This window comes from Glycine soja, chromosome 12, assembly GCF_004193775.1.
Source record: "Glycine soja cultivar W05 chromosome 12, ASM419377v2, whole genome shotgun sequence".
NCBI lineage: Eukaryota > Viridiplantae > Streptophyta > Magnoliopsida > Fabales > Fabaceae > Glycine > Glycine soja.
In genome coordinates, this window is record NC_041013.1 from 36,530,885 (window position 1) to 36,555,604 (window position 24,720).

General features: G+C 35.0%; 3 protein-coding genes across 5 annotated transcripts; 1 reads left to right on the top strand and 2 right to left on the bottom strand.

The window, feature by feature from the left end:
* Positions 1 to 4,404: 4,404 nt before the first annotated feature.
* Positions 4,405 to 12,009, top strand: LOC114379557 (probable ion channel SYM8). 3 transcript variants are annotated; one of them, XM_028338234.1, is made up of 12 exons: positions 4,407 to 4,947; positions 5,227 to 5,295; positions 5,381 to 5,998; positions 6,190 to 6,372; positions 6,531 to 6,590; positions 6,694 to 6,897; positions 7,252 to 7,500; positions 7,727 to 7,825; positions 9,917 to 10,111; positions 10,781 to 10,873; positions 10,973 to 11,239; positions 11,441 to 12,009. In XM_028338234.1, exons 1-12 carry the CDS (start codon positions 4,609 to 4,611, stop codon positions 11,657 to 11,659), a joined length of 2,595 nt encoding a protein of 864 aa, XP_028194035.1. In that variant the 5' UTR covers positions 4,407 to 4,608; the 3' UTR covers positions 11,660 to 12,009. The 3 variants fall into 3 exon arrangements, with proteins under 3 accessions (XP_028194037.1, XP_028194035.1, XP_028194036.1); XM_028338235.1 differs by having other exon boundaries at positions 4,606 to 4,940; positions 11,441 to 11,996; XM_028338236.1 differs by lacking the exon at positions 11,441 to 12,009 and having other exon boundaries at positions 4,405 to 4,947; positions 10,797 to 10,873; positions 10,973 to 11,111.
* Positions 11,955 to 15,006, bottom strand: LOC114379559 (metallothiol transferase FosB-like). Its single transcript, XM_028338237.1, has 2 exons — positions 14,675 to 15,006; positions 11,955 to 12,502 (listed from the first exon to the last, which is right to left on the bottom strand). The coding sequence occupies exons 1-2, from the start codon at positions 14,833 to 14,835 to the stop codon at positions 12,109 to 12,111; spliced, it is 555 nt and encodes a 184-aa protein (XP_028194038.1). The 5' UTR covers positions 14,836 to 15,006; the 3' UTR covers positions 11,955 to 12,108.
* A 3,731-nt stretch (positions 15,007 to 18,737) lies between these two features.
* LOC114379701 (uncharacterized protein At5g49945-like) lies at positions 18,738 to 22,972 on the bottom strand. The gene is made up of 3 exons (XM_028338390.1): positions 21,946 to 22,972; positions 19,373 to 19,576; positions 18,738 to 19,283 (listed from the first exon to the last, which is right to left on the bottom strand). Exons 1-3 carry the CDS (start codon positions 22,882 to 22,884, stop codon positions 19,053 to 19,055), a joined length of 1,374 nt encoding a protein of 457 aa, XP_028194191.1. The 5' UTR covers positions 22,885 to 22,972; the 3' UTR covers positions 18,738 to 19,052.
* Positions 22,973 to 24,720: the final 1,748 nt, after the last annotated feature.

Genomic DNA, 24,720 nt, shown 5'->3' on the forward strand with positions numbered 1-24,720 from the left:
ATTGTCGTTTGTAATTTGTGCAACTACACACTGTTCACTCACATGCATCGACAATCGCATTAATGTGCATCTCAATAATTTGTGTCGACTTGATGCGTGATGCAGAGCAGTGCCTTGAACAGTCATGATGCCAACAAAAAGACTATCATCAATAATGTGTGCAACTGTGCACTGTTCACTCACGCGTACTGACAATTGTGTTAATGCGGAACAATGCGATCAACAATCATGATGCAACAGACAGACTGTCATTTGTAATGTACGTAGCTGCACACTGTTCACTCATATGCACCGAGAATTGCATTAATGTGGTTCTCAATAATCCGCATGGGCTCGATGTACGATGCATAACAGTGCGGTCAACAGTCATGATGTAACGAACAGACTATCATCTGTAATGTGCACAGCTGCACACTGTTCTCTCACATGCACCGACAACCGCATTAATGTGGTTCTCAATAATTCGCATGGGCTCGGTGCACGATGGGGAATAGTGCGGTCAACTGTCATGATGTAACGGACAAATTGTTGTCTTTAATGTACCAAGTTACACACTGTTCACTCACATGCATTGACTTTCCTACCTATGTCTCCCACCTAACTCTCTTACCTAACTTTGCCACCTAACTCTTGTATCAAACTTTCTCACCCTATATATAATCCCACTATTTCATAACACATCACACATGATAACATTCTCACAAAACTAACCTTCCTAACTCTCATATTCTTCCTACTCATATTCCACAAACACCATCCATGGCTCCACCTAAAGAAATATTGATTGTCATTTACCACCATGGTCAGATTGCAGACGACTCGGTTCAAGGATCGATGTACTCATGTGCAAACCCAATAATTTCTATACGTGAATTGGTCTATTACATTAACACAATTGATTAAGAAAATTAACAACTGTCTCCCTACTCAAGCAACTGAAACAATTGTTCAATTGTTATATCATGTCCTTATTTCATTTCATCATGGTCAAACACGTTTTATTTTGTCATAACTACATGACAACGACAATCTCAGAGGCGTACTGGAAACAATTGTCCAAAATTCAGAATTGTATGTTGTTAATGAGCTTATTCCTCAACCACAACCATAATTATCGTCTCCACAACAGTTGTGTCCATAACTACAACTACCATTTCCACAACAATTACCGTACAACAACCTGGACCTCAATGATCCAGTGTCTTCATACAAAAACCATGAAACACAAGACGCCTTTGACATTTATACTTTATACACACAACTATTATCCCAAAATGATTTTTTTATGCCCAACAAACCTCCTTTGACCAACAAAACTATCATCCATCACAATATTTTACGTCACCCTCATCACAATAACCGCAAATACAAACATCAAACCGAAATGAGCATCTCATCACTAATGAAGATCCCATTATACAATTTCACGAAGAAAACATGGATGATTTTAGTGAGCCTAGGGATCAAGAGTTGTTTCATCACAACAATGACCAAAGCGATGGCGAGGGTGTTGTTGTACCAACGTCACCTCCATCACCTTTGTTGCAATATCACCAACCTAGGTGTCCAGTGGAGTTGAACCTTGAACACCTACCACAATACATTGATCAACATTATTTCGTTCAGCAGCAACAAGATCGTGTACAACCACCAATCGGTGCACTCGATGTTGGCATTATTCGAGCAGTTAAAGAATACAACATCAGAAATCATTTTGACTCTCTATGGTTCGGGGCTTTGGCGGGTCTCTTGATAGATATCAATTGTTTTTTTCCATATGCATTGATATTCCTTTTTTTTTTTCATTCTAGTTATTGACACAGAAAGGGGGTGAAGAAGATTCTAGATCCAATTAAGTATTAAATATATGAAATTAATCTTCTCTTCTTTATTTCGTCTTTTTTTTACAATTGTAATAGAATAAGTTAGGAAAGAGAAAGAATAAGGGTTAATTTGGCCTCATTGAAATTCGGAGTGAAACTCACAATCTCGTCCAGGCTTCAATGGAATTGAATTAGGTGTGTAAATTACATGAAAATAGTTTTACATGGAGCATAGGCGCATACAATTCAAAGAGGCATAAGAAGTGTGGATTACTAAGAGTATCAAAGGTCATCATCACACTTGTCTCACGCCAATGCTCGACAACTTGACAAACACATCACAACACAAATGATCTAATCCATTTTCAAAACAAACCCAACATTATCCATCACAACGTTGATGACAAAGATCAAAGCATTCATGAATGATACTTTATCCTACAAAAGACATGGTTGACAAAGCAAAGAGCGTTGGAGATGATTCATAGAAACGGGGAAGAATCATATGCCAAGCTGCCAAACGTTTTGGGAGCTTTACAATCTTGTGTTTCCGGGACTGTGGTGGTCGTGCTTGAAGAGGGAGGAAGGGTACCTGGCAAAAAAAAAAAGCTTAAACATGTGTTTTGGTCATCTGGTCTACAGGAAGTATACTTGAGAAAACATGTTACTCCGCAAAGTAACATTTCTCTCATTTCAAATAGGCAGCCCTCGATTAGAAGTGCCTACAACAATCCAAGTAACTTATGGGTTCAGGACACATCCTATCTCTTCTGTCTATGCCATATTGCTCAAAATTTTCTTCGCGGTAACTCAAACGGCAAACATTCGAAGAAACCACTCATACAGGCGGGTGAGAATCTATAATATTTTATTTCTTCATTAAAATCTACTTTAAATCAAATTTCATAATGTATTAAATTGATTGAATATTTATCGGGTACGCATACACAGAGAAGATGCCCTAATGACATCTTGGGAATCTTCGTGCGAATAAGTGAAGTGCAACTGAATGGCGTGATCAGTTACCCAAATTCCATGTTCAAAAGTACAAGATATTTGTCGGTGTCATCGTTGGTTCAGGAGATGTACTTCAAGATCGCAAAACTTGTTGCTATTAGAGGCCGACAAACTAAGACAATGATCAATTTTGGCTCACAGTATTCCATCATTGTTAACAAATTCGACAGACACAATCACACATTTATTGTAACAGAGACCCAAGCCCCACTTCAAACACCTAAACCACCTGGAAGGTTTAGGGTATGTTATAATCCCAAAATTGTGATTATGGTGAATATCAGGCTTAACACATTTACCATCACTACTCTAAATCTATCAATGTTGATCCCATGAACTATGTGTTGTCGTTATTCACTTTACATAACATTTTGCACGTGTACGACAACTCCTTTGGTTTGGTTTAGTGTCAGGGTCTCGATCCAAGGAGAAGGAGGAGTGCAAAGGGTAGTTCGGTTTCAACTCGCATTTATGTTGAGATGGACGAAGAAGAAAATGAACGAAAAATTAAAAAAAAATGTGGAATCTGTCGGCAACAAGGCCATGACAGAAATAATTGTCCCAACATACTTTTATCTTCGACTTTCCCTTGTACACATATTATTGTTTATGTATTTTATTTATGATGTAATGTATTCTTCTATAAATAAATTATTAAACAAAAAATATTATCATTTTTTAAAAAAATTAGATGACATAAACAAAAATATAATATTTAATAAAATAATAATATTAAAAGTTTTATTTATTTTATTAATGCAAAAATAATATTAAAAAAACAAGGCAATAATTTTTTTAAAAAAATTTTAACTAAAAAAGTTTAAAATTAAAAAAAAAAAACACATCCTTGAAAAGTAGGGTTTTCCAATCCTTACTTAATACAAACCAGGTGAAGATTTAAGTTTTAAAGTGATGTAGATTCATAATAAAGAGGAGAGAGAATGTAGAGTTTGAGGGGAAAAAAAACATATACATCCCATCATAGTACATGACAATGGAAAAACATGATTAATGTTTTTTTTTTCTTTTTGAAATGACAACATAGTAGTTTCTAAAAATGTAGTAGTGATTCGATTACTTATTACTTATAAAGCTTGAAAAAGACTATGGCTTATTTGATGAAGTTAACTATAACAGTATACTGCACAGATGATCCACTTTTAACAATCTCTGGAGCAATTCAATAGTACACTCTTTTTTTTTGGAATAAATAGCACACATTGTTTGTGCGTATAAATATACCTTTAAAATCAATATTAAAGATAATTTATTTTGATTTTGTCTTGTCCTTAAAAACATAATAAATTATAAATTACGTAGTTTTTTTCTTCTTTTTCTAACCATATAATTTTGTCCTATTTAAGAAGAGGAAGTAATCCTGAGCTGTTGTTGATGGTAATAATTGAGAATGAAGGAGGAGAAAAGGTAGAAACATAAAAAAAAAAAACTGAAATTTGAAGAAAGGTTGATTGGGTGAGGATCTATGCCACGTAACATGACGTAGAAAGTGAAAAAGACTTACATTCTTACCTACGAGGGAGCTACTGTCTAAAACACAGAAGTAGAGAGAGAGGTTGTTCTGTTCAAGTTTAAAGTTTCAACTTTCCAACAACAAACGAATTCCGCACACATAACATAACACAACACATTCTCTTTCTTTGTAGATCCCACTCAAATCAGGACCCATCCGTCAGCATCTGAGAGAGAACCCCACAAACACAAAGAGAATATCTGTCTCAAGTCTCAACTAAACTCAGCTCAGTGAAGAATGCGAAAGAGCAATGAGGAATCTTCGAATCTGAGTCTGAGGAAGCCACCCTTGAAGAGGAGCAAGACAATTCCGAATCCAAAACACACAGCCTCTGCCCCCCATTTCTCTGTCTCTGTCTCTGACTCCGACGAGCAATGGAACTACCCTTCTTTCCTTGGCACCACCACCAAGAAAAAAAAACCATCTTTCAAACCCCACAACCTCAACCTTTCCAAACCCTCACTCGTTCCACCACCACCACCACCTCCTCCTCCTCCTCCTCCCACTTCCTCCTCTCCACTCTCTTCCCAAGTCACCAGACCTCAACACCATCAGCGCACTCCGATCTTGTATCTGGTTACTTACTTACTTGGTTATATATACTCTGTCTGTTTTTATACTTTTGCAATTAGATTCTCTCACCAAGCCAAAACTACTTATGCTATGTTCTACAAAAGGGTATCAACATTTTTGTGAGACATAGTTCCTGTTTGGCTTTTCTGTCTATCATTACTTACTCTTTTGCCATTATCATCGTTAAGTAAGATCCCTTTTGTTTGCTTTGTTCTACGAGATGAGATAATTTCTTTGAATACTTCATTCTGAGTCATCTGAACCTTTCCTTTTTTGTTGCAGCTTTTTATTACTTCTATTGTTTTTGTACCTCATTCCGCGTATCTACAATATAGGCTCACAAAACTGGAGGTAAGCTTGTAATTCAAGAAATTAATTTGGTGATTAACTTCTTGTTTATGTTGGATAGAATCTTTATCAATTTCTTTGGTTGCAGGATGAGAAACTTAACCTGTGCTGCCAAATTGATTTTTGTCCTGGCAATGAAAGGACATCTATAGAAAAAGTTGATGCTTCATTTTCTTATATCCTGAACGCTGACAGTAGAACAGTTGCTTTGTATATTGTGGTGGTCACCCTTATTTTGCCTTTTGTGTTGTACAAATATCTTGATTACCTTCCTCAAATAATAAATTTCTTGAGGAGAACAAACAATAATAAGGAGGATGTACCGTTGAAGAAGAGAGTTGCTTATATAGTGGATGTGTTTTTCTCCGTATATCCTTATGCAAAGCTGCTTGCCCTTCTCTTTGCAACTCTATTTCTTATAGGCTTTGGTGGTTTAGCATTGTATGCGGTGACTGGTGGTAGCTTTGCTGAAGCACTTTGGCATTCTTGGACTTATGTAGCTGACTCAGGAAATCATGCCGAAACAGAAGGAACCGGGCAGAGGATTGTCTCTGTGTCAATTAGTTCAGGTGGTATGCTAATATTTGCTATGATGCTTGGGCTAGTTTCAGACGCTATATCAGAGAAGGTAGATTCTCTCAGAAAAGGGAAGAGTGAAGTGATTGAAAAAAACCACATACTCATTCTTGGGTGGAGTGACAAATTGGTAATCTCCTCGTCAGTTCCCAATGAACTGTTTTGAGTTTTTGATATTTCACATGGAATATGATGTTGACTGTCATGTTGGGGAATTTGTTTTTTCTGGTAGTTAATCTGTATGAGTTCTGTGCATCTGATTGCGTCAATTATTTTTCTTCACAAGAAGAAAAGAGGCTGATAAGTGATATTTAATTGCAGGGTTCACTTTTGAAGCAGCTAGCAATAGCAAATAAGAGTGTTGGTGGTGGTGTTATTGTGGTGCTTGCAGAAAAAGAAAAGGAGGAAATGGAAATGGATATAGCAAAGCTGGAATTTGATTTCATGGGGACATCCGTTATCTGTCGAAGTGGCAGTCCTCTTATACTGGCTGACCTAAAGAAGGTATTGATGGGGGTATCTTTGACAATTTGTTCTACTTTCAGGGGAAAGGATACCTTTTTTTATAATCTCTGCGATGTGAATCATATTATGTAGAGAATAGGTTTTTAGTTGTTTACCTATTTTCTATGTTCTCAAATTTGATTATTATTTATTCACAGGTTTCAGTTTCTAAGGCACGTGCAATCATTGTATTAGCTTCAGATGAAAATGCAGATCAGGTCATTTACCTAATTCATTACTCCTTTGTTAATTGTTATTGTTGTCTAACTCTTCCTGAGAAACTTCTCATGGTCAATGTTTTTCTCAAATCTCTATCTCCAGAGTGATGCACGTGCTTTGAGAGTTGTTCTTAGCCTAACAGGTGTAAGGGAGGGCTTAGGGGGTCATGTTGTTGTGGAGATGAGTGACCTTGACAACGAACCTCTAGTGAAACTTGTTGGTGGAGAACTCATTGAAACAGTTGTTGCACATGATGTAATTGGACGTTTGATGATTCAGTGCGCTCTACAGCCTGGCCTTGCACAGGTTTGTCAGATAACTCAATCCTTCTAGTAAGCATTACTGAAATTGAGAGATGATATCTTCCACCCACCCTCATGAGGTGTTGCTCCCCTTTTCTTCATGTATTTTTAGTGTTTACAATAGCTGGTGTGTGCTTACTAAGTCACATATAGAATGCCACGTAAACCCTGACTCTTACTAGATGAATTTCTTTCTGCGTGAACTGTTTTCAATCATAATATAAAGTCCACTATCTAGATACAGAAACTGACTACCACTTATAGTGTCTCAAACTTTATGGACTTTATCACTCCTCTGTTGTATTTGGTTTCCATGTACCTGCCCTTGGTGTGACTCAGTGTTCCCTCTATTGGCCAGATATGGGAGGATATTTTGGGATTTGAGAATGCCGAGTTTTACATCAAAAGGTGGCCTGAACTGGATGGTCTCTTTTTCAAAGACGTATTAATTTCATTTCCGGATGCAATACCTATTGGAGTTAAGGTTGCTGCAGATGGGGGCAAGATTATCATAAATCCAGATGATAGCTATGTTCTGAGAGATGGGGATGAAGTCCTTGTCATAGCTGAGGATGATGACACTTATGCTCCAGGTCTTCTTCCAGAGGTTATCTTTCTGTTCTCTTGCTGAACTGGGTCTATACTTTATTGGAAAATATGCTGATTTGGTGCTTAGAATCTAGTATATGTTGCACATTGTCTTGGATTTATAAATTAATGATAGTAGGTGACTCATGATAAATTTCAGTAGTCAGAAACGCATGCACACACACGTCTATATATGTGTGGTGCGTGTGTATTACATGTTTTTTAATGTTAAATACTTTGTACAGGTATGTAAGGGACTTTGCCCATGGATACGTGATCCACCTAAATATCCTGAGAAGATATTATTTTGTGGCTGGCGCCGTGATATTGATGATATGATCATGGTAATTCTCTAAATTGCATACGCTATATTATGGTCTTATGTGACCTTACTTTTTTTACAAGTGACACTAGTATTATGCACTATCCTATTGATGTCCCCACATGGCCACACCCTTTGGTTGTGGTATTATTCTCAGCTCTGGTGGCCATGCCTTGGCCACAAGGGGCCTCCTGTGGGTTTCAAATCCCTGCAAGCTGGTGGGTTTTTTTTTTTCAATCATTCAGAAAGATTAAACAGAAACAGGAAACAAGAAGCTAACAAACTAAGTTTGCCCTCTAGGGGTCCCAATGACAAAAGCTTCAACTAAAAGAGTAAACTTAATAGCAGGTGGACAATGGTCCCAAACAGTGAGAGGAGAATCCAGGGTGCCTCCAACTTTAGCTAATCAATCCACACATTAGTTCCCCTCCCTATAAGTATTGATAAAAGAAAGGGATCAAGCTTGACGACGAAGAGCTTTGATCTTCTGAATAAGAGGAGCATAATGGTGCGTTGAGTTGATGCCTTTCATGATTAAATCCAATGCAACCTTGGAATCGGATTCACAAACGATGGTTTTGTAACCCAAATTCCAAGCCAAATTCATACCAAAATAGATTGCAAGGAGCTCAGCATTCAAGCTAGTAGTGTAACCACAGCTTCCAGAATAACCAGTGATCCAGTTGCCATGCTGATCCCCGTTGATACCACCAAATCCAGCATTAACAGGGTTGCCTATGGAGGTTCCGTCAGTGTTCATATCTTCATTATCCATAGCCATCTTTCCCAACTAAATTTTTTATCTTAATTGTGTTAACAGGTTTATGGAGTCAATTTCCAGAATCTAGGGGCCTGTTTGATTCTTTTTTTTTTTAAACAAAAAATTATTTCATAGAACTATTTCAGACTAAAAATATCCAAAAACCTGTTTTATGAATATTGTTTTGAAAATTAAATTCTGAAAACTTACATATGCTCTCTGACTGCAGTGGAGGTCAGGGTGGTGATGGTGGTTCAAAGTGAGAGTAGGGAATCCTCGAATATAGGTTAAAGGAAACAAAACATATGTGTTCCTAATTTTCTACTCCAAAAACAGGTTGTGGAGAATAAGTTTTCAAAACACAGTTAAAAAATAGACAGGCTGGTTTTTTGGTATAATTTAAAACATGGATACAGATATACATCAAGGGTTATTTCATTTGTGACCCCAAAGTAATTACCAAACTTAAAAATGAAGCTTTATTGTATTTCTGACTTCTTGTACAACCAATCATACTCTATCGTAGTGAAGCTTAGATTTTAACGGGGCAACAAAAGAAAAAAGAGAGACTAGGTAACATGAACATTAAAAAGAAATTATCTTTAGTTAAAAATAACCTTATATCATGATATACATTATTTATTGTAAATTTAAAATATAATTTATATGTTCAAAGATTTATTTCTAATTTAATTATAAAATAATTTATATATTAAAAAATATTTATTTATTATAAATTTTAATTGTAAAATATTTAGCTAAAATACTAGTTAGGTTTAGTGTGTTGATTATGAAAACATCAGAACGACACCTTTGTTACAATAACAATGAAGATATGCGCAGAAACTACATCCAATAATCTCTACTTTAATGCATTGGATTTATTGTCTTTCAACTAAGAAGAAACAACATCTATTAATGCCTTCTGGTCTAATTAATTAGGTTTAACGTATTGATTTACAGTTGTTTATTGAAACATCAGAAATTCTCCAAAAAAAAAATGGAAACATCAGAATGACAATAATAGCGAAGATATATGCAGAAACTGCATCCAGTAATCTCTATTGTTCTAATTATTTGAGTTTTAATGTATTGAATTACAATTGTTTATGGAAATGTCAGAATCAGAACGACACTTTTATGACAATAACAATGAAGATATATGCATAAACGACATTGTGTATTAGTTGTGCATATGCCTTGAATTATGCTCTTCACCCCTCTGGATGGGATTCTGTGGTAATTGTAAATAGTCAAATAGCTTTAATCTAATAGATCCATCTCCAACTAATATGCAACTTGACTCTAGCTTCATTATCCTCTAAGATTTCCTTAATCATTGTTGTTTCATAGGTTTTAGAGGCACTCTTGGCTCCTGGTTCAGAACTTTGGATGTTCAATGAGGTTCCAGAAAAGGAAAGAGAGAAGAAGCTTGTTGATGGTGGACTTGATGTCTCTGAGCTAGAGAACATAAAACTTGTCCATAGGGAGGGTAATGCTGTGATTAGGCGGCACCTGGAGGGTCTTCCATTGGAGACTTTTGATTCTGTAAGTTTTGAATCTTTTTCTCTTCATATTTATAGCATTTCAGGTTTGAAATGAATCGGTGTGTCTTGAGGAAGGAATCCTCTAGCACTTATGCACCATGTGAATATTAAGAGGCTGGTGTCATAACATAAATAACCAAAAGGTAAAGCTGAACTTTAATAGATGATCAGATTTATGCAAATTAATTCAATCAGAATTTTGGATAACTGATTGAGTATGCTTCTATCTCATTGTTATAATCTTAGCAATATCCTTCCTCCTTTCAAGAATAGAAAAAATGATTTGATTAGAATGATTTCCACCACATGGTTGGTAGATGGGATAAAATATCCATGCTGTCAAAAAATAATTATGAGCAACACAAAAGCCTTATCTCACTAGGTGAGAAATTGCCAAATATGGCAAGCTTATCTTACATTTTCCACTTTTTGTCCCAAGATCTTTCTAAAACTCTGCAAAAGCTTTAGATCGTGTTTCACTAACATTTCTCCTTGTCTCATTTCTAGCATTCTAATACCTTGCTCAATTTTCAACATTATTGTACCCAAGTAAAATTATGAGCAAAGTGTTGAAATAGGATTAAGTGTAACAAAATATCTCTAGATTAAAGGCTGTCAAGCTAAGTAAATTAAAATTTTCTTCAACTGTATACTAACTCTAAGAGGACAGATCCTTATTCTTGCAGATGAGTCAGTGGAGGACTCTGTTGCTCACTCTGATTCAAGGTCTCTAGCTACCCTTCTACTCATTCGCGATATACAGGTATCCAGTTTTGTTGCATTTCAAATTAAGGTTATTATGTTCACATCACTGACTATTGTGAATTGAACTTCTAACACTCCCCCTCCCATTTTTTTGTAGTCAAGACGTCTACCATACAGAGACACAAAATCAACTTCTCTGAGGTTATCTGGGTTCTCTCACAACTCTTGGATCCGTGAAATGCAGCAAGCTTCAGATAAATCAATTATAATTAGTGAAATTTTAGATTCTAGGACTAGAAATCTAGTGTCTGTGTCCAGAATCAGTGATTATGTGTTATCTAATGAGCTGGTAAGCATGGCACTAGCTATGGTGGCTGAAGACAAGCAAATTAACCGTGTTCTTGAGGAATTATTTGCAGAGGAGGTATCTATCATTTGAACTTATTATTGCTTTCTCTCATGATATTGGTATTGATATAGATTTCTGTTGAATTCAAATTCCATTTGGATCATTTAATTCTCTAATTTCTAAATTTGTAGTGTAGCAAAAAAGATTTTCATTTACGGTTTTGGATTACAAGATCAAAATAACATATATGTTGGAACTTTTGTTCACTTATGGCAGGGGAACGAGATGTGCATTAAACCAGCAGAGTTCTATTTATTTGACCAGGAAGAACTGTGCTTTTACAATATAATGATTAGGGGTCGTACAAGAAAGGAGATTGTTATCGGCTATCGCCTGGCTAACCAAGATCGAGCTATTATCAACCCTTCAGAAAAGTCAGTGCCAAGAAAATGGTCCCTTGGTGATGTTTTTGTTGTTATTGCCAAAGGAGATTGACTAAAAAGGGAACAGTAAGTCCTGATGATGATCATTTCATGGTTTGGTAACTTTGGCTATACTGATGAACCCTGTGATGACCCTCGTCTCAAACTTGCCCAAGGTACTAGCTGGGAATTTGGAGCTGAGATTTTGCCCGTTCCATGATTCTTGAAGTTATTGTTTAATCTCTTTATTAATGTGGAATATTATATTTAAATTTATAACGTTATTGCAACTTGTAAAATAATCTTTCACATACAAACGATAGGTAACTGGGAAGGAGTTCAAGTGGTGTAGGGTAACTCTTAACATATGTAGAAACAAACTATGAACCCATTGCTCAATGATAAACAAAGATTTTGCTCTAATTGGAAGTGATATAATTTACTCTTACACTTTTTATTTCCCCTCTTCTCTCGTCGGACAAAAAGGCTTTTACAAATATTTTTTTTTACAAAAAGCTTTAATTATATTGAAATCTTCAACATATCCATCACGAAATTGTCCATCATCAGCATAGACATAGATTCTTCTGCAAAGCAATTAATCTTGAATGTAGCTTCTCCTCCGAGCTGCTTTAGAGGGCAGGAAGAAATTGGAAGCACAGGGAGATTTTGGCAGTTGCATATTTCTATCATATATCCATCTGGGTCATGAAAGAACAGCTGATCAACTTTAATTCCACCTTCTTCCACAACTGCTGTCACATACTCAATCTTCATTGCATCCAGTTTCTGCATTATAACTTTCATGTCTGAGCATTGAAACGATATATGATTTTCTTTTGGGTTGATCTCTCTTTTTTTCACCGGAACCTTTTCTGACTCCAACAGGTGAATGCCAATGCCATAATTGAATAACCTAATTAAACAACATTCATTCGTCTCGTTACTTTAGTTTAGTTTACAAATGGACCAATTAATAAGCAAGCTTCTTACCTACTAGGGATAAGGGTAATGATATGTACAACTATATATCATAAATATTTAATATTTTTGTTTCATGTGTCCACCAATGTATGCATCTAATACTAATTATTAGTTTAGACAGCTGGATGAGAAGAGTAGGTGTGGAACACGTGATGGAAGAAATGACAGATGAGAAAATTCGAGAGCAGGGCCCCTCAGATTTAATTCGTGAGAGGCGAGACAAATTTTTGCATAATGGATAAGATGAAAATCTTTGTGTGAAAATGTATGAAACACCTATACAGACACCGAACATGACACAGACACGTGAACATCTGTAATGTCCAAAATATAGAATATAGTATGGGTGTCGTGTCGGTGTCGGACATTGACACAGACACGTGTCAGACACCAAATACGACAAGGAACTCAAGTGTCCGTGATGAAAATTAAAAAAAAAAAAATAATCACAATTATTTGCGAATTTGAGGTGTCAGTAAGTGGGGCACTTGACAATAGTTACGTACCCGTATAAGCCATACAACTTATTAATCAGTGTGGCACGGCATGGCCCCAAATCTATTGATAAAATTTGATCGATCGCCATCATTATTAAACCTATGGGCCATAATGCTATATTACATAATTTTAGGGTTAAATTTGTAAATTTAATATTTTATGAAAAGGTTCTTGATTGTGAAAGTGCCGAAGACTTTATATATGACAACAAAATTAAAACCTAAAATTTTGTTCAAAATACTTAAACCCCGAATACTTAATATTAAAATAAATGGACCTGTCTTCATTAATAATTATAATAATAGGCTGCGTGATTTGTAAGAAACTTTTTTAAGAAAAAAAAAATAAACAGTGGCACATGTAGGGCACACGAGTATGTATTATTGACAGTGATTTGTAAGATGTATTTCCCTAGCTCAATTTTTCTTTTAAAATAAACACACTCAATGGTACGTACATCAGGTACATGAGTATGTACTCTTGGCTAAGTAAATAATGTACGAATATAAAAGAAAATTTGCCAGCGTGAGGCATAAATATATATATATAAAGTGTCGGTGCAAAAGTTTTACCTAGTATAACAAAAATTAAATGTCAATCAATTAAAAAAAATTAAGACAGTTATTATAATATATATATATATATAATTTGGTATCTATGCATAAATTATTTATTATTAATTTTAATCAAGACAGGTTTCTTACATTTTTTTTATAAAACCTTTTTAAAAGTGTTTCTTTTCTAAAAAAACTAAACAATTATATAATGTTTTTTTTTTGTAAGTTCTTAACCGGGTATTCTCACAAACATAACATGGTGGAACTAACCCTCAAATTAGAACAATGAATAAGTGAAAGGATAAAATCATCTACAAATACTTGCCAGTAGTGGAACTAGAAACATTAACAATTTAACATATTTGCTTTTCAAAAAAAAAAAAACAATTTAACAGTATACTTGATAAATGGCAGGTAATATAAAGCAACTAAAGCTCAAAATTTTAAACTTAGCATCAATAAAAAATATTTATTATTAATTTTTTTAAAATAAAAAAAATGTTATATACGTAAGCAAAAAGATTCGACATATCATTTTTTATTTAAGGTAAAACAAAAATTTCTTTCGGATTTTACTTATAGCCTCATTTACTGTTGTTGGCCGTGATAAACGGTGAAGTTGAAATTAGATGGGATTACATTTTTTTTAAAGCTAGAAAATCATCTTTTAGTAAAATCTCTTCTTTCGATTATATTTTTTTTTATTCATAAAATTTGAGTTTAAAACCTTAAAAGATGAAGTTTGGTAGCACTCTGAACAACAACCAACAAGTTGCTGGTAGATGTGTCAAATTAAAAGTGTAATATTTCCACTCATTATTCTTGTAGTCCTTGCATTTTCACTTATATGAAAGCATCTTAAGGAAAGTGCCAAGCGACTGGAGAAGTTAAGCAAATGGCAGATAATTTGTTTCATGTAGCTTTTCTTGGTGAATATACATATCATATTCATAGGATCCACCATCTAAAAGAACTTTTGAAAACATGTAAGGTAGTAGTAGCTAGAAAATGAAAGATCTAGCAAGTAGTAGTTGAGAATGAGAACTTACCAGGCCCCTTCAAATTTGAAAGAAGATGGCCTCTTGATGAGCAAAAATCCAAGGACATCCTCATAGAATTTCACTGACTCACTCACACTCTTACATACAAAAGAAACGTGGTTTAGTGAAAGCAAAGGTAGAGGTGTCTCTGCCAGTTCCATTTTTTCCATCGCAAAGCAATGCCTAACTAAGGAAATTCGTGTGTGTAATTGTGTTGTGTTGTGTTGTGTTGTGGTTGGAGCAACCAACCTTATACACTGAGCTTATATAAAGGCAGAATTGAAGCTTAGAGGGTTACTTTACAGATAAACGAAGAAAGAGATCGCTTATCTGTTCACACCTCATCAATTATCATCATCTCAACAACTACCTATATCTTTTGCCATTGTTTCACCATGGCCCTACTTGTTTTACAAAACGTGCCACACGATTTAATATTATTGTCGATGGGAAACAACCTTTTTGAAACAAAACAAACAAATCTGAGTGAGGATCATCTATTTTCTATTTTCATTTTAAATTGAGATTATTTCTAAAATGCTATTTTCTTTTACAAAAAATTGTGATAGAACAATGTTATTTTTCAAGAAAAATCGTACTTGATTTTAAAAATTTAATATGTTAATACATTTCTATTTTAAGAAAAAATTGTCACTAAATCTCGAAAATTAAACAACGTTATATTTGCATTTGCATTGACAAAGAATTTTTTAACAATGTCGATCTTTATTGACTGTTATTATTATTATATTTTAAATATTACTTTTTAACTTAAATTAAAAAAACGCATATATAAAATTTAAACAATTTTTTTATTTTACTAAAATTAGTGTCATGAATAAAAACTAAAAATGTTTAGTAAATTTAATATACTTGTGACTTGTTTGGCTTAATTTCTTTTATTTTAATTTTATTACAATGATGAAGAGCTACCTTTTTAGTATTTTTGTATAAAATGATAAAAAATAGGCGTGTTTGTGTATCATTTTGGTTTGGATCTTTTTTGAGCCAGAAAATCATTTAAGTCTAAGATTAAAAAGACTTTGCAGTTTGGTTTAATTTGGATGACGTTCTTAAAAAAAAAAAAAAAACTCAATCCAATCCCATGATTTGGATTAAATTCGATGATTCAATTTTTACCGTTAAATATTTTAACATATATTTTAATTTCCTTATGTGTGTTTGAATTGCTAGTGAGAGCCCTACAATGAAGATTATTGGAGAAGCATGTTTTTCACTATTTTTCCATTGAGGTGTCTTATACTTCGCACTACCACACTTTCCTAGGCAAAGCAAACACGCTCTTATTGATGCAACCAATAGCCAATTACAACCTAACACTTTAATTAGGTAAAAAGGCTCACGAATAAATTTTAATTTCTTTATATATATATATATATATATATATATATATATATATAGAAACTTATTCATTTAATCTCATTCAATAAAAGAGAATCAATACAATTTGGAATGTAATCATAAAAATGCGAAAGATGAGTTTCACAAATCCTGAAAATATCTCCAAGCTCATTGTTCACGTACTTCCTAGTGTGCATATGAAATCAACAATGTGTTTTGCAATCAATCTCAAGTATGACATTTGCCAAATTCTTGGAAGAAACCCACTTATAGCCGTAAGAAGAGCTATGGCTTCTGCCTTGGGTGGAGTTGGAATTCCATTAAACCAGGATGAAAATGCAGCTACAAAATTACCAAGATAGTCCCCAATACATTCTGACACACAAAAGCTATAATACCATGTCACAAGTTGTTTGGAAGCGCTAAGGAGGGTATTCAGCTTCTAGTATTTGTAGTTAAATTCATCAAGTTCTGGTGATGGATGAAAATTGGGAACTCCAAGTCCCAACAACCAGTCCACCACGTCAATGGGGGGAAACAAGAAAAGGATGATATATATATATATATATATATATATATATTAACTATGAACTATGCTTTTTTTTACTGAGGAATTTAAGTATGTTTAATTGGAAGTACTTGATGCTGTCATTCAAACATTTGAAAAGACTTAGCTCCATTTCCCTTACTAGAACGGATGAAAGTGGCATATATTTTAGTCACCCTTACCTATTGAGTAATTTCTTCCCATACCCTTTCTCATTTATATCTATGGAATTCAACATCACTAATAACTATTCAACTATGAGATAAAATTTTATATTGGATAATATTAAAAAAGTTAAATATTAGTATAAATCTTTCCAAAGTTTAACCTTTTTAGTTTCTCAATAATAACTTTTGTCTCTTCTTATCGAGAATTAATGACTTACAATGAAAAACACATAAAATGAGTGTCTTCTTAGCTATTTACAAACTGCACAACACACTTTTCTTATTATTTTTAGTTCGATTTGATTTGGATTGATATTGAAGACAACAACTGAAAAATAATCTAAATAAATTTTGAAAAAATCAGTTTACTTATATTTTCAATTTTTATTTTTGATCGGATTGAATTTTAACACCCCTTAAAAACAACAAAATATGTTCTTTTTAATTTTTATTTGAATATTTAAAAATAATACAAAATGAAAATGAATAATATTTCTAATTATTGATAAAAGAAAAAAAGAAAATCAATTTTCTCAAACAAACGAATTTACTTTTTGAAGGGTATTTGCATGACTGATAAATTAAAAAGGTACATCAATAACCTTGATTTGCTTTTTAAGATTTTAAATTGGAAAATTATAACATAAAAAAAACATGTCTCCTTTTGGATCCGCGTCATTTTGAAAAGGTCAAAACGTTTCCTTCTGTCGCCTTTAATTTAAAAAAACAAAGAAATATGCCAATTTATTTCAATATATGTATATATATAATAAATGTTTTTTTTTGGTACAAAATAATAAGTGATTTCAATCTAGCAAAATAAGACAAAGTCAGCTTGGTCGGCAATTGTTGCTGCGCCACACTTGACACGTGCGTTTTTTTTATACGAGTGTTGTATAGTTATGATTTGGTGTGATATAAGAGATATTTTTTTTATGCGCCACACTTGACACGTTACACGTAACGTGTATAAGAGATATTTTTTTAGACAAATGCTAAACACCACCATAAGAGTGTTCAAAATTTAAAATAAAAATATGAAGGAAAAAATATATTATTTATGATTTTTTTTTACACTTTCCGATCATTTACACAATTAATATTTTTTCATTTTAATTTTTTAATCAATATCTTAAGAAATACTTTAAATCAGTACAAATATAAAATTCTTACGAGCAGTAAACAATTTTTTAAAATATTTAACTCAGTTTGTATATGTAATACTTAAACTCAAATTTATTATGTTTTGGTACAACATTATCCTATGTTCAAAGAAAAAGGAAAATAAGGATGAGGGGAAAATCTAACGGATGTTTTTTATTCTCATTCGTGCTTACCTTTGGTGCAAAATATTATTTCTTTCAAGAGGTTAGGAGGAAGGTCTATTTGGATATATATCCTGTGTGAGGCGAATAAAGTCGCAGATGAATTAGTCAGATTTAATCATTCTCTAGAGGGACATATTAGAGTTTGAGTTTATTCCAAAAGAAAAATATATTCTAAGGTCCTCTTATAAAATCCTTAAATTACTTAATTTTCCTTTTTTTCTCTCTTTAGACCCATTCTATCGATAGCGTCAACTTCCACATGATGCTAACTAAACACCCCACATGAAAATGCAGTTGCTTCAGCAAAGAACGGTTCCGTTACAAAACAACAAGTATCACCTTTTTTATTTTTATAGAAAAATAGTTGAATGAAATAGAGAATTTCAATGATTCAAGAATTAACGTTGGCCTAGTAAAAATAGGAATAAATGTGGAACTTTTGTGATCTTTGAAAGGCATGCACGGTTAAAAGAAGCAACCGATAGTTTTTTTTTCATATTTTCACCCCAAATCAACATTTTTAGCTCAGTTTATGCAACCAAATCATCAATTACGTTGTAAGTTAAAACAATAAAAATCAATAACCTTGATTTTTTAACTTTGGCCTCTCAAAAAATAAGACCGAAGAGCACCACTTAAAAGATGAAAATAGGGGAAATAGGTAAAAAAAAAAAAAAAGTCATTAGACATTTGTCACAGCACGATGACAAAAAGAAAATGGGATTACAACATTGTCAAATAGAAGCCAGAATAAAGAGATTTAACTTGTTATCAAGAGCTCATAAATGTCTCTAAAATGGAAATTTTGGTACATTCAAAATCCGCCTAAGACGTGGTCACGCCTATCTAGCTAGTGTAGCAGGAAATGCCAACTGAAAACGTACATTGCCGTAAATTCTACAAAAGGCCAACTACAATACAACGTACGCTGGGGGCGGGGAAGGCCTTCAATTCTACTGGCAAACGAATCATCAATTCAAGAATTAGGCACCACGAGCCATTTTCATCCTTGGCATTGCCTTCTTCATTTGACGAGCACGCTCTTTTGCTTCTTTCTTTCGAATAGCCTCTGCACTGAGCTTTGCCTCAGCCTCCTCCACCATCTTTTTCCTCTCTGCCTTTCTTCTCTGCATGGCCTCTTGCTGTGCATTTCGGAGTTCTTTCTGTGCTTCTACAGCAGCCTTTTGTCGCGCAGCCTCTGTCTTAGACCGAGCCTGAATTATGAACAAAAATCAATTAAGGACCATGTATAAAAAGTTCATAAATTACAAGCCAAGCATACTTGGCAACATGACTCCCCCACCTGAGAACTTAATTTGTATCGTCCGATCAAGTCAATGTAATACGGAACAAGAGCCACCAGTCGAGTCATATCAGCCATGTTCTTAGCAGCTGGAAGCACAAACTTGAACAACAATACCTTCTTGTGTATACCAGGGTGCTGGTCGGAGAAATGTAATGAAATTAAACCTTTTCCAAATTTCTCAAAAGCTTTCTCACCAAAAACCTGCAGTATGTTAATAATAGCCAGTTTTGAGTCCAATAAATAAACTTCAACTTTAGGCTTTAGCAGGGTGTGAAATTGTGCAGATGAAATATGACCAATATTTACCATAGCAAAATTTAAACATCACATAGTCCTGAATATGATTGCATGCATTAAATGAAACCAAATGTAACGAAGCTACTTTTCCAGCAAATTAAAACACTTGCGCGTGGTCAGTTCACATATAATCATATATGGCATCAAAAGAATATGTAACTAATATGCACTAGCAATGTAAAGAACAAGGAGAACCAAGGAGGGCACCAACTTATATCAGAAAAACAACTGCATGAAGTGTTGAACACGATAAATACTGCTCCTCTAAAAATCATTGAATATATAACTATTATCAGTCATAGTACTGTTTCAAGTTTAACACACTCCATCTCAAGTTCTCAACAAGTGACAGTTAACCAAAATATATGACAATTTAACAAGAAATAACAAATTCTATAAGTCTATACAGACTTATAGAATATTTTTTAGGATTAGTTTCCCTACTTCCCATTATCTCTTAGGATTGTACAGTATTTCCTTATCCTATAATTAGTTTCCTAATTAGTTAGGATTGTGGTTATTATAAATAAGGGTTAGTGCTAAATAATTTATAAAGCACATCAATACACTGCAATATATTTCATTTCATAACTGAACTATACAAAGCCATTATTCTCTCTATTCTTTCCCTCAATACTTAAAACTTCATAATTTTAACATAGTATCAAAGCGGAACCATCATCTATCACCTGTTCTGTAACTACTCTGCTACAGAGCCAAATTTAGAGTTTTACTTTATTTTAGTCTCTCTTGTTGTGTTTCTTCTCTGGCATTTGGTCACCATTGCCATGTCTTGGTTGCGTTCTTCAGTCTGACCATCTCTCTCACTGGTTTTGTCCACCATTGTAATATCCTTGATGTGCCTTAACACTTGGGTTTCTCTCCAGGATTGTATCTCCTCTGACGTGACTTTACTATCGTGTTTCATACAATTTTACGACCCTTGTTTCTCTCAAGGTTTTCATATCCTCCGCTGTGCCTTTTTTCCAGCATGTTTCAAACAAATTCTAGCTCCAAGTTTTTCTACAAGAAATAATCGCCTGTCATAAATTTCAGACAAATTCTGGTCTCCGAGTTTCTCTCTGGATTTCAGTCTCCACCATGGAGCATTTTTGGCGTGTTTCAGACAGATTCCAGCTCTGAGCTTCTGAGTTCCAACCTCTAAGTTTCTGACATGTTTCAGACTTCTACCACTGATTCCACTACCAGGAATTTTTTTTCCAGCAAGATCACATCAAAACTGCTGTATATGTCAATTTATTAGTCCACAAAATCTCAGGACCATCAAAGTTAAGATGCACTTTCACATGCTATTCTTGGGCATACATGGTTTTGCATGCATCGCCGGCCTCCATCACACGTGGCAATGCATCATGATCAACTTTGGTCTATCTGACTCGTACTTGATGTGCAATCCTCTTCCAAACATAACGACGCATCATGGCAAATTTGGGTCTATCCAAATCGTGCTTGATGAGCCACTGCCTCATCAGTTTCCAGGTTAATGGCTCGTTATTTAGTTTCCTTTCCCCCATATTTGGTTCATTTTCTCTCTCATCTTGTTGACCCATGATGTCATCTACTCAGATCAGATCTTCCCTCTTTGGTTCAAATCATTCACTAATATCAGAGAAAATAACTTGGTCAACGCCTCGAAGCTTCCCTAAAGAAACCAGATTGGGAGAGTTGGAAAGGGGGAGAAGAGGTCATGGGTTCAAATCCCTCCACTGACATTTCTAACAAAACTAACAAATTAACATTTGTCGGAAAAAAAAACCCAGCTTGTCCCGACAACTTTATTGGGGCCCTAGGGGTATCATTTGGCCCCATGTCAGTCCCAGAGAATCTTGGTCCTGCCACTATACATTTTAATCTCCTTTTAAAAAAGATTTATTTGAAGAAAGCTTAGTAATCTTTAGCTTGAGGGATAGTATTAGAATATATTAAGATATAATATCCTAAATTATTCTTTAGGATTAGTTTTCCTATGTCCCATTATCTCTTAGGATTGGTGACCATATTTCTTTATCTCATGATTTGTTTCCCTAATTGATTAGGAAAATGATTAGTATAAATAAGTTTTATATACACATGAATACAAATACATTCTACAACATCTGATTACAAAGCATTTGCAGCCTAATGATTGCTCTAGCTCTTCAAATAAATAATCAACAGTGAGCAAAGAGAAATAAAAGAGTAAGAATAAGATGAATGACTAATGGGGAATGTTGAGGGGAACATAAAAATAAGATGAAGAGAGTGAAAGGAACCTGATCAATGACGGCATCAGTGATGAAATCATTAGCGACCTCTTTGGACTCAGAAATGACAGCGAGGTCATCAGCGACCCACTTACGGGCAGAGGCAGTGGCAGTGGGAGGGGAGAGAAGGGTAGCGAACCTCTGCAAATCCCTGACATCCTTATGCATGGCCTTGGCGGCCTTCTTCTTGGCCATGGCGAAAACGACATGATCCATGGCGTCGTCGTTCATGTAGACCTCGAAGGCGATCTCGTCCCTGCAGGGAACGATCATATTGTAGATCCTGGCGATGAGATCGTGTCTGCTCTTCAACTCCAGAGTGGCCAGCAAACCCTGGCAGTACCTTCTCCCGCTCGCGTAGAACTTGAACGTCGTCTGCCCTTCCTTCAGCAGCAGTGGCGCCTCCTCGCCCCCGTCGCCGATCCCCAAGAGGCTGAAATTCTTCTCGAAGATCGAATCCTTCGCCGCGAACTGCGCCGCCCACGATAGCGCGATGTTCTCGTTCTCGCGCTTCCCAGTGAAGTAGTTGATTGCGAACATAATAAGAAAGCTTCCGCAGACGATCTCTACGGTGAAGGAGCGCGGAGGGGTGAGGGTTGGAGGGGTTTGAGTGGTGGTGGAGTTTTCGGGGGATTTGGGATCGGAGGGAGGCTCGGGGGCGGGGTGTTCGACGGGGACGCCTTCGAATTCTTCGTCGTCCCAGAAATCGAAGGTGGTGGCGGGAGGGGATTTGGGGAGATCTGAAGCAGGAGGTTGGGGGGTGGGATCGGTGGTGAGGGGAGTAGGGTCGGAGAGGGGCGGTGATCGGAGAGAGGCGGGATCGATGGAAGAGTCTTCGAGGTCGTCATCGTCTTCGGCTTCAAAGCCTTCGAAATGGGAATCGGCGTGAGCCAAGGCGAGGATGCAGAGGAGGGCCAACAAGAGAAAGGAGAGAATTGGATTTGCCATAGGTGAGGTCTGGTGTGGTGCTAAGCTCACAAACAAAATGAAAAAGAGAAAATAATAGCTAATTCGATTGGGTTAGCATACCTTACCCAAGAGGCCCATATCATATGCCTCATTCCATCATTGCCTTCATTTTTTGCTGTGTGAATTTATCTAATTTTTTATGCGTTAAACAATATCATTTCCTTTTTCTTAATTACATTTTAAAAATTAGATTTTTTTTAAAATTAGCCTTCATTAAACTTTCGTATCAAAATGAAAAAAAAAAGTTATAACAAATGATATCATATCTTAAAAAAAGATATCATTAAAACAATAAGAATATTTATAATTTTCATTTTCTCTCATCAATTACCTAAAAGGGCATTTGATGTTTGTATATAAGAAATTAGACTTATTGTATGATGTGGATCAAGGATGAAGAATGAAAAAGTTTTGGTCACCATGATATCTAAGTAAGATATGGGAATTGTTTTTGTTTCAGCCTAGGGTTCAGAGTAGTCTAATTAGAATATAAATGTGTTAATCTATCCCAACTTAGGGCTTGACCCATTCTTGTATAGGCATTTTTTAATGATTGGATCATATCATATCTTAAGAAAAAGACGTGATAATTAGGAAAAGATGTGATTATTACAAAAGGTTAAGATAATTAAAGGAAGATAAGGTTATTAAGGAAAGATAAGATAATTAAATGAGATAAGGTTTTTGTGGTCTCATAGTATGTTAGACCAAAAGTCACCCTAGTATCTGTTATGAGTCGTATGCGAACCAATTGAGTAAGATCTGGATCGGTTGGATACCAAGACAACTAGTCGGGTCAATTCAAAAATGATCTGAGAGGACTTAACCCTTCAGGCTCGAGTACATAAGCACAAAAAGACTTTGAATTATTGGGTCAAAACATGGTAAGTCAGCCCAAATATGACATGAGAGGGCAATTTTTATATTCCTTTTAATTTTAGACAAAGATTAAAGATAAAATACTAATTACAAAAGGATAGAAACCAAAGGAGATGAATGAAAAATGGGTTATTATTATATAATTCAGATCGGAGAGGTTAAAGAGAACTTTAAAAGGATGGACAAAGATAAAATTGTTGGTTTGAATGATATTCCTATTAAAGTTTAGAAGTGTATTGGAGAACAAGGTTTTATTTGAGAGATTTTTAACAAGATTTTGAGATCTAAGAAAATGTCAGATGGGTAAAGGAAAAAGAAGAACACTTAGGTTCCTAATATTAAGAACAAGAGAAGTGTTCAAAATTATGATAACTGTTGAATATCTTTTGGGGTTTCTAAATTAGATTTGTATGCATCATTACTAAATATTTTTTTCTTGTTTTAGAAGTCAGCAGACATAGACTAGACTAGGCTGTCACATAGACTAGGCTAGGCTATCTTTTCCCCCTTTCTCTCTCTTATGCTTTGTACTCTATAAATTGTAAGCTGAAACATGAATATCAAGAGTCATGTGAGTGAAATTTCCTCACACTTAAATTCAAGTTGGCATCAAAGCGGGTTCCGGCCATCACCGTCGCCACCGTCTACCGCCTCCGGCCACCATCCGCCGCCGCAAGCTCAACTGGAAAAATTATTTGTCGTGGTCTGCTTCAGTTGAGTTGTGATTTCTTGGTCAAGGGTACCATGACCACCTAGAGAAAAACGTCAATGTTGTTCCAAACGACAAGAAACCTGAATGGGAGAAGGTAGATTATCAACTATGTGTTGTTCTGTGGCAATCGGTCGAGTCAGATGTTTTGGAAATTCTCAGATCTTTTAAAACATGTCATCTTTTTTGGAAGAAGGCCCAAGAGATCTTCGCCAACGATATTCAAA

Excerpts from the sequence above, each read along its gene's own strand:
- LOC114379701 (XM_028338390.1), bottom strand. The coding sequence starts at position 22,884 with ATGGCAAATCCAATTCTCTCCTTTCTCTTGTTGGCCCTCCTCTGCATC. Across the intron at positions 19,577-21,945 it reads CTGATGCCGTCATTGATCAG|GTTTTTGGTGAGAAAGCTTT; the intron begins GTTCCTTTCACT and ends AACATACTGCAG. Across the intron at positions 19,284-19,372 it reads GATACAAATTAAGTTCTCAG|GCTCGGTCTAAGACAGAGGC; the intron begins GTGGGGGAGTCA and ends TTCATAATTCAG.
- LOC114379559 (XM_028338237.1), bottom strand. The coding sequence starts at position 14,835 with ATGGAAAAAATGGAACTGGCAGAGACACCTCTACCTTTGCTTTCACTA. Across the intron at positions 12,503-14,674 it reads TTCAAATTTGAAGGGGCCTG|GTTATTCAATTATGGCATTG; the intron begins GTAAGTTCTCAT and ends TTGTTTAATTAG.
- LOC114379557 (XM_028338234.1), top strand. The coding sequence starts at position 4,609 with ATGCGAAAGAGCAATGAGGAATCTTCGAATCTGAGTCTGAGGAAGCCA. Across the intron at positions 5,296-5,380 it reads ATAGGCTCACAAAACTGGAG|GATGAGAAACTTAACCTGTG; the intron begins GTAAGCTTGTAA and ends CTTTGGTTGCAG. Across the intron at positions 10,874-10,972 it reads TACTCATTCGCGATATACAG|TCAAGACGTCTACCATACAG; the intron begins GTATCCAGTTTT and ends ATTTTTTTGTAG.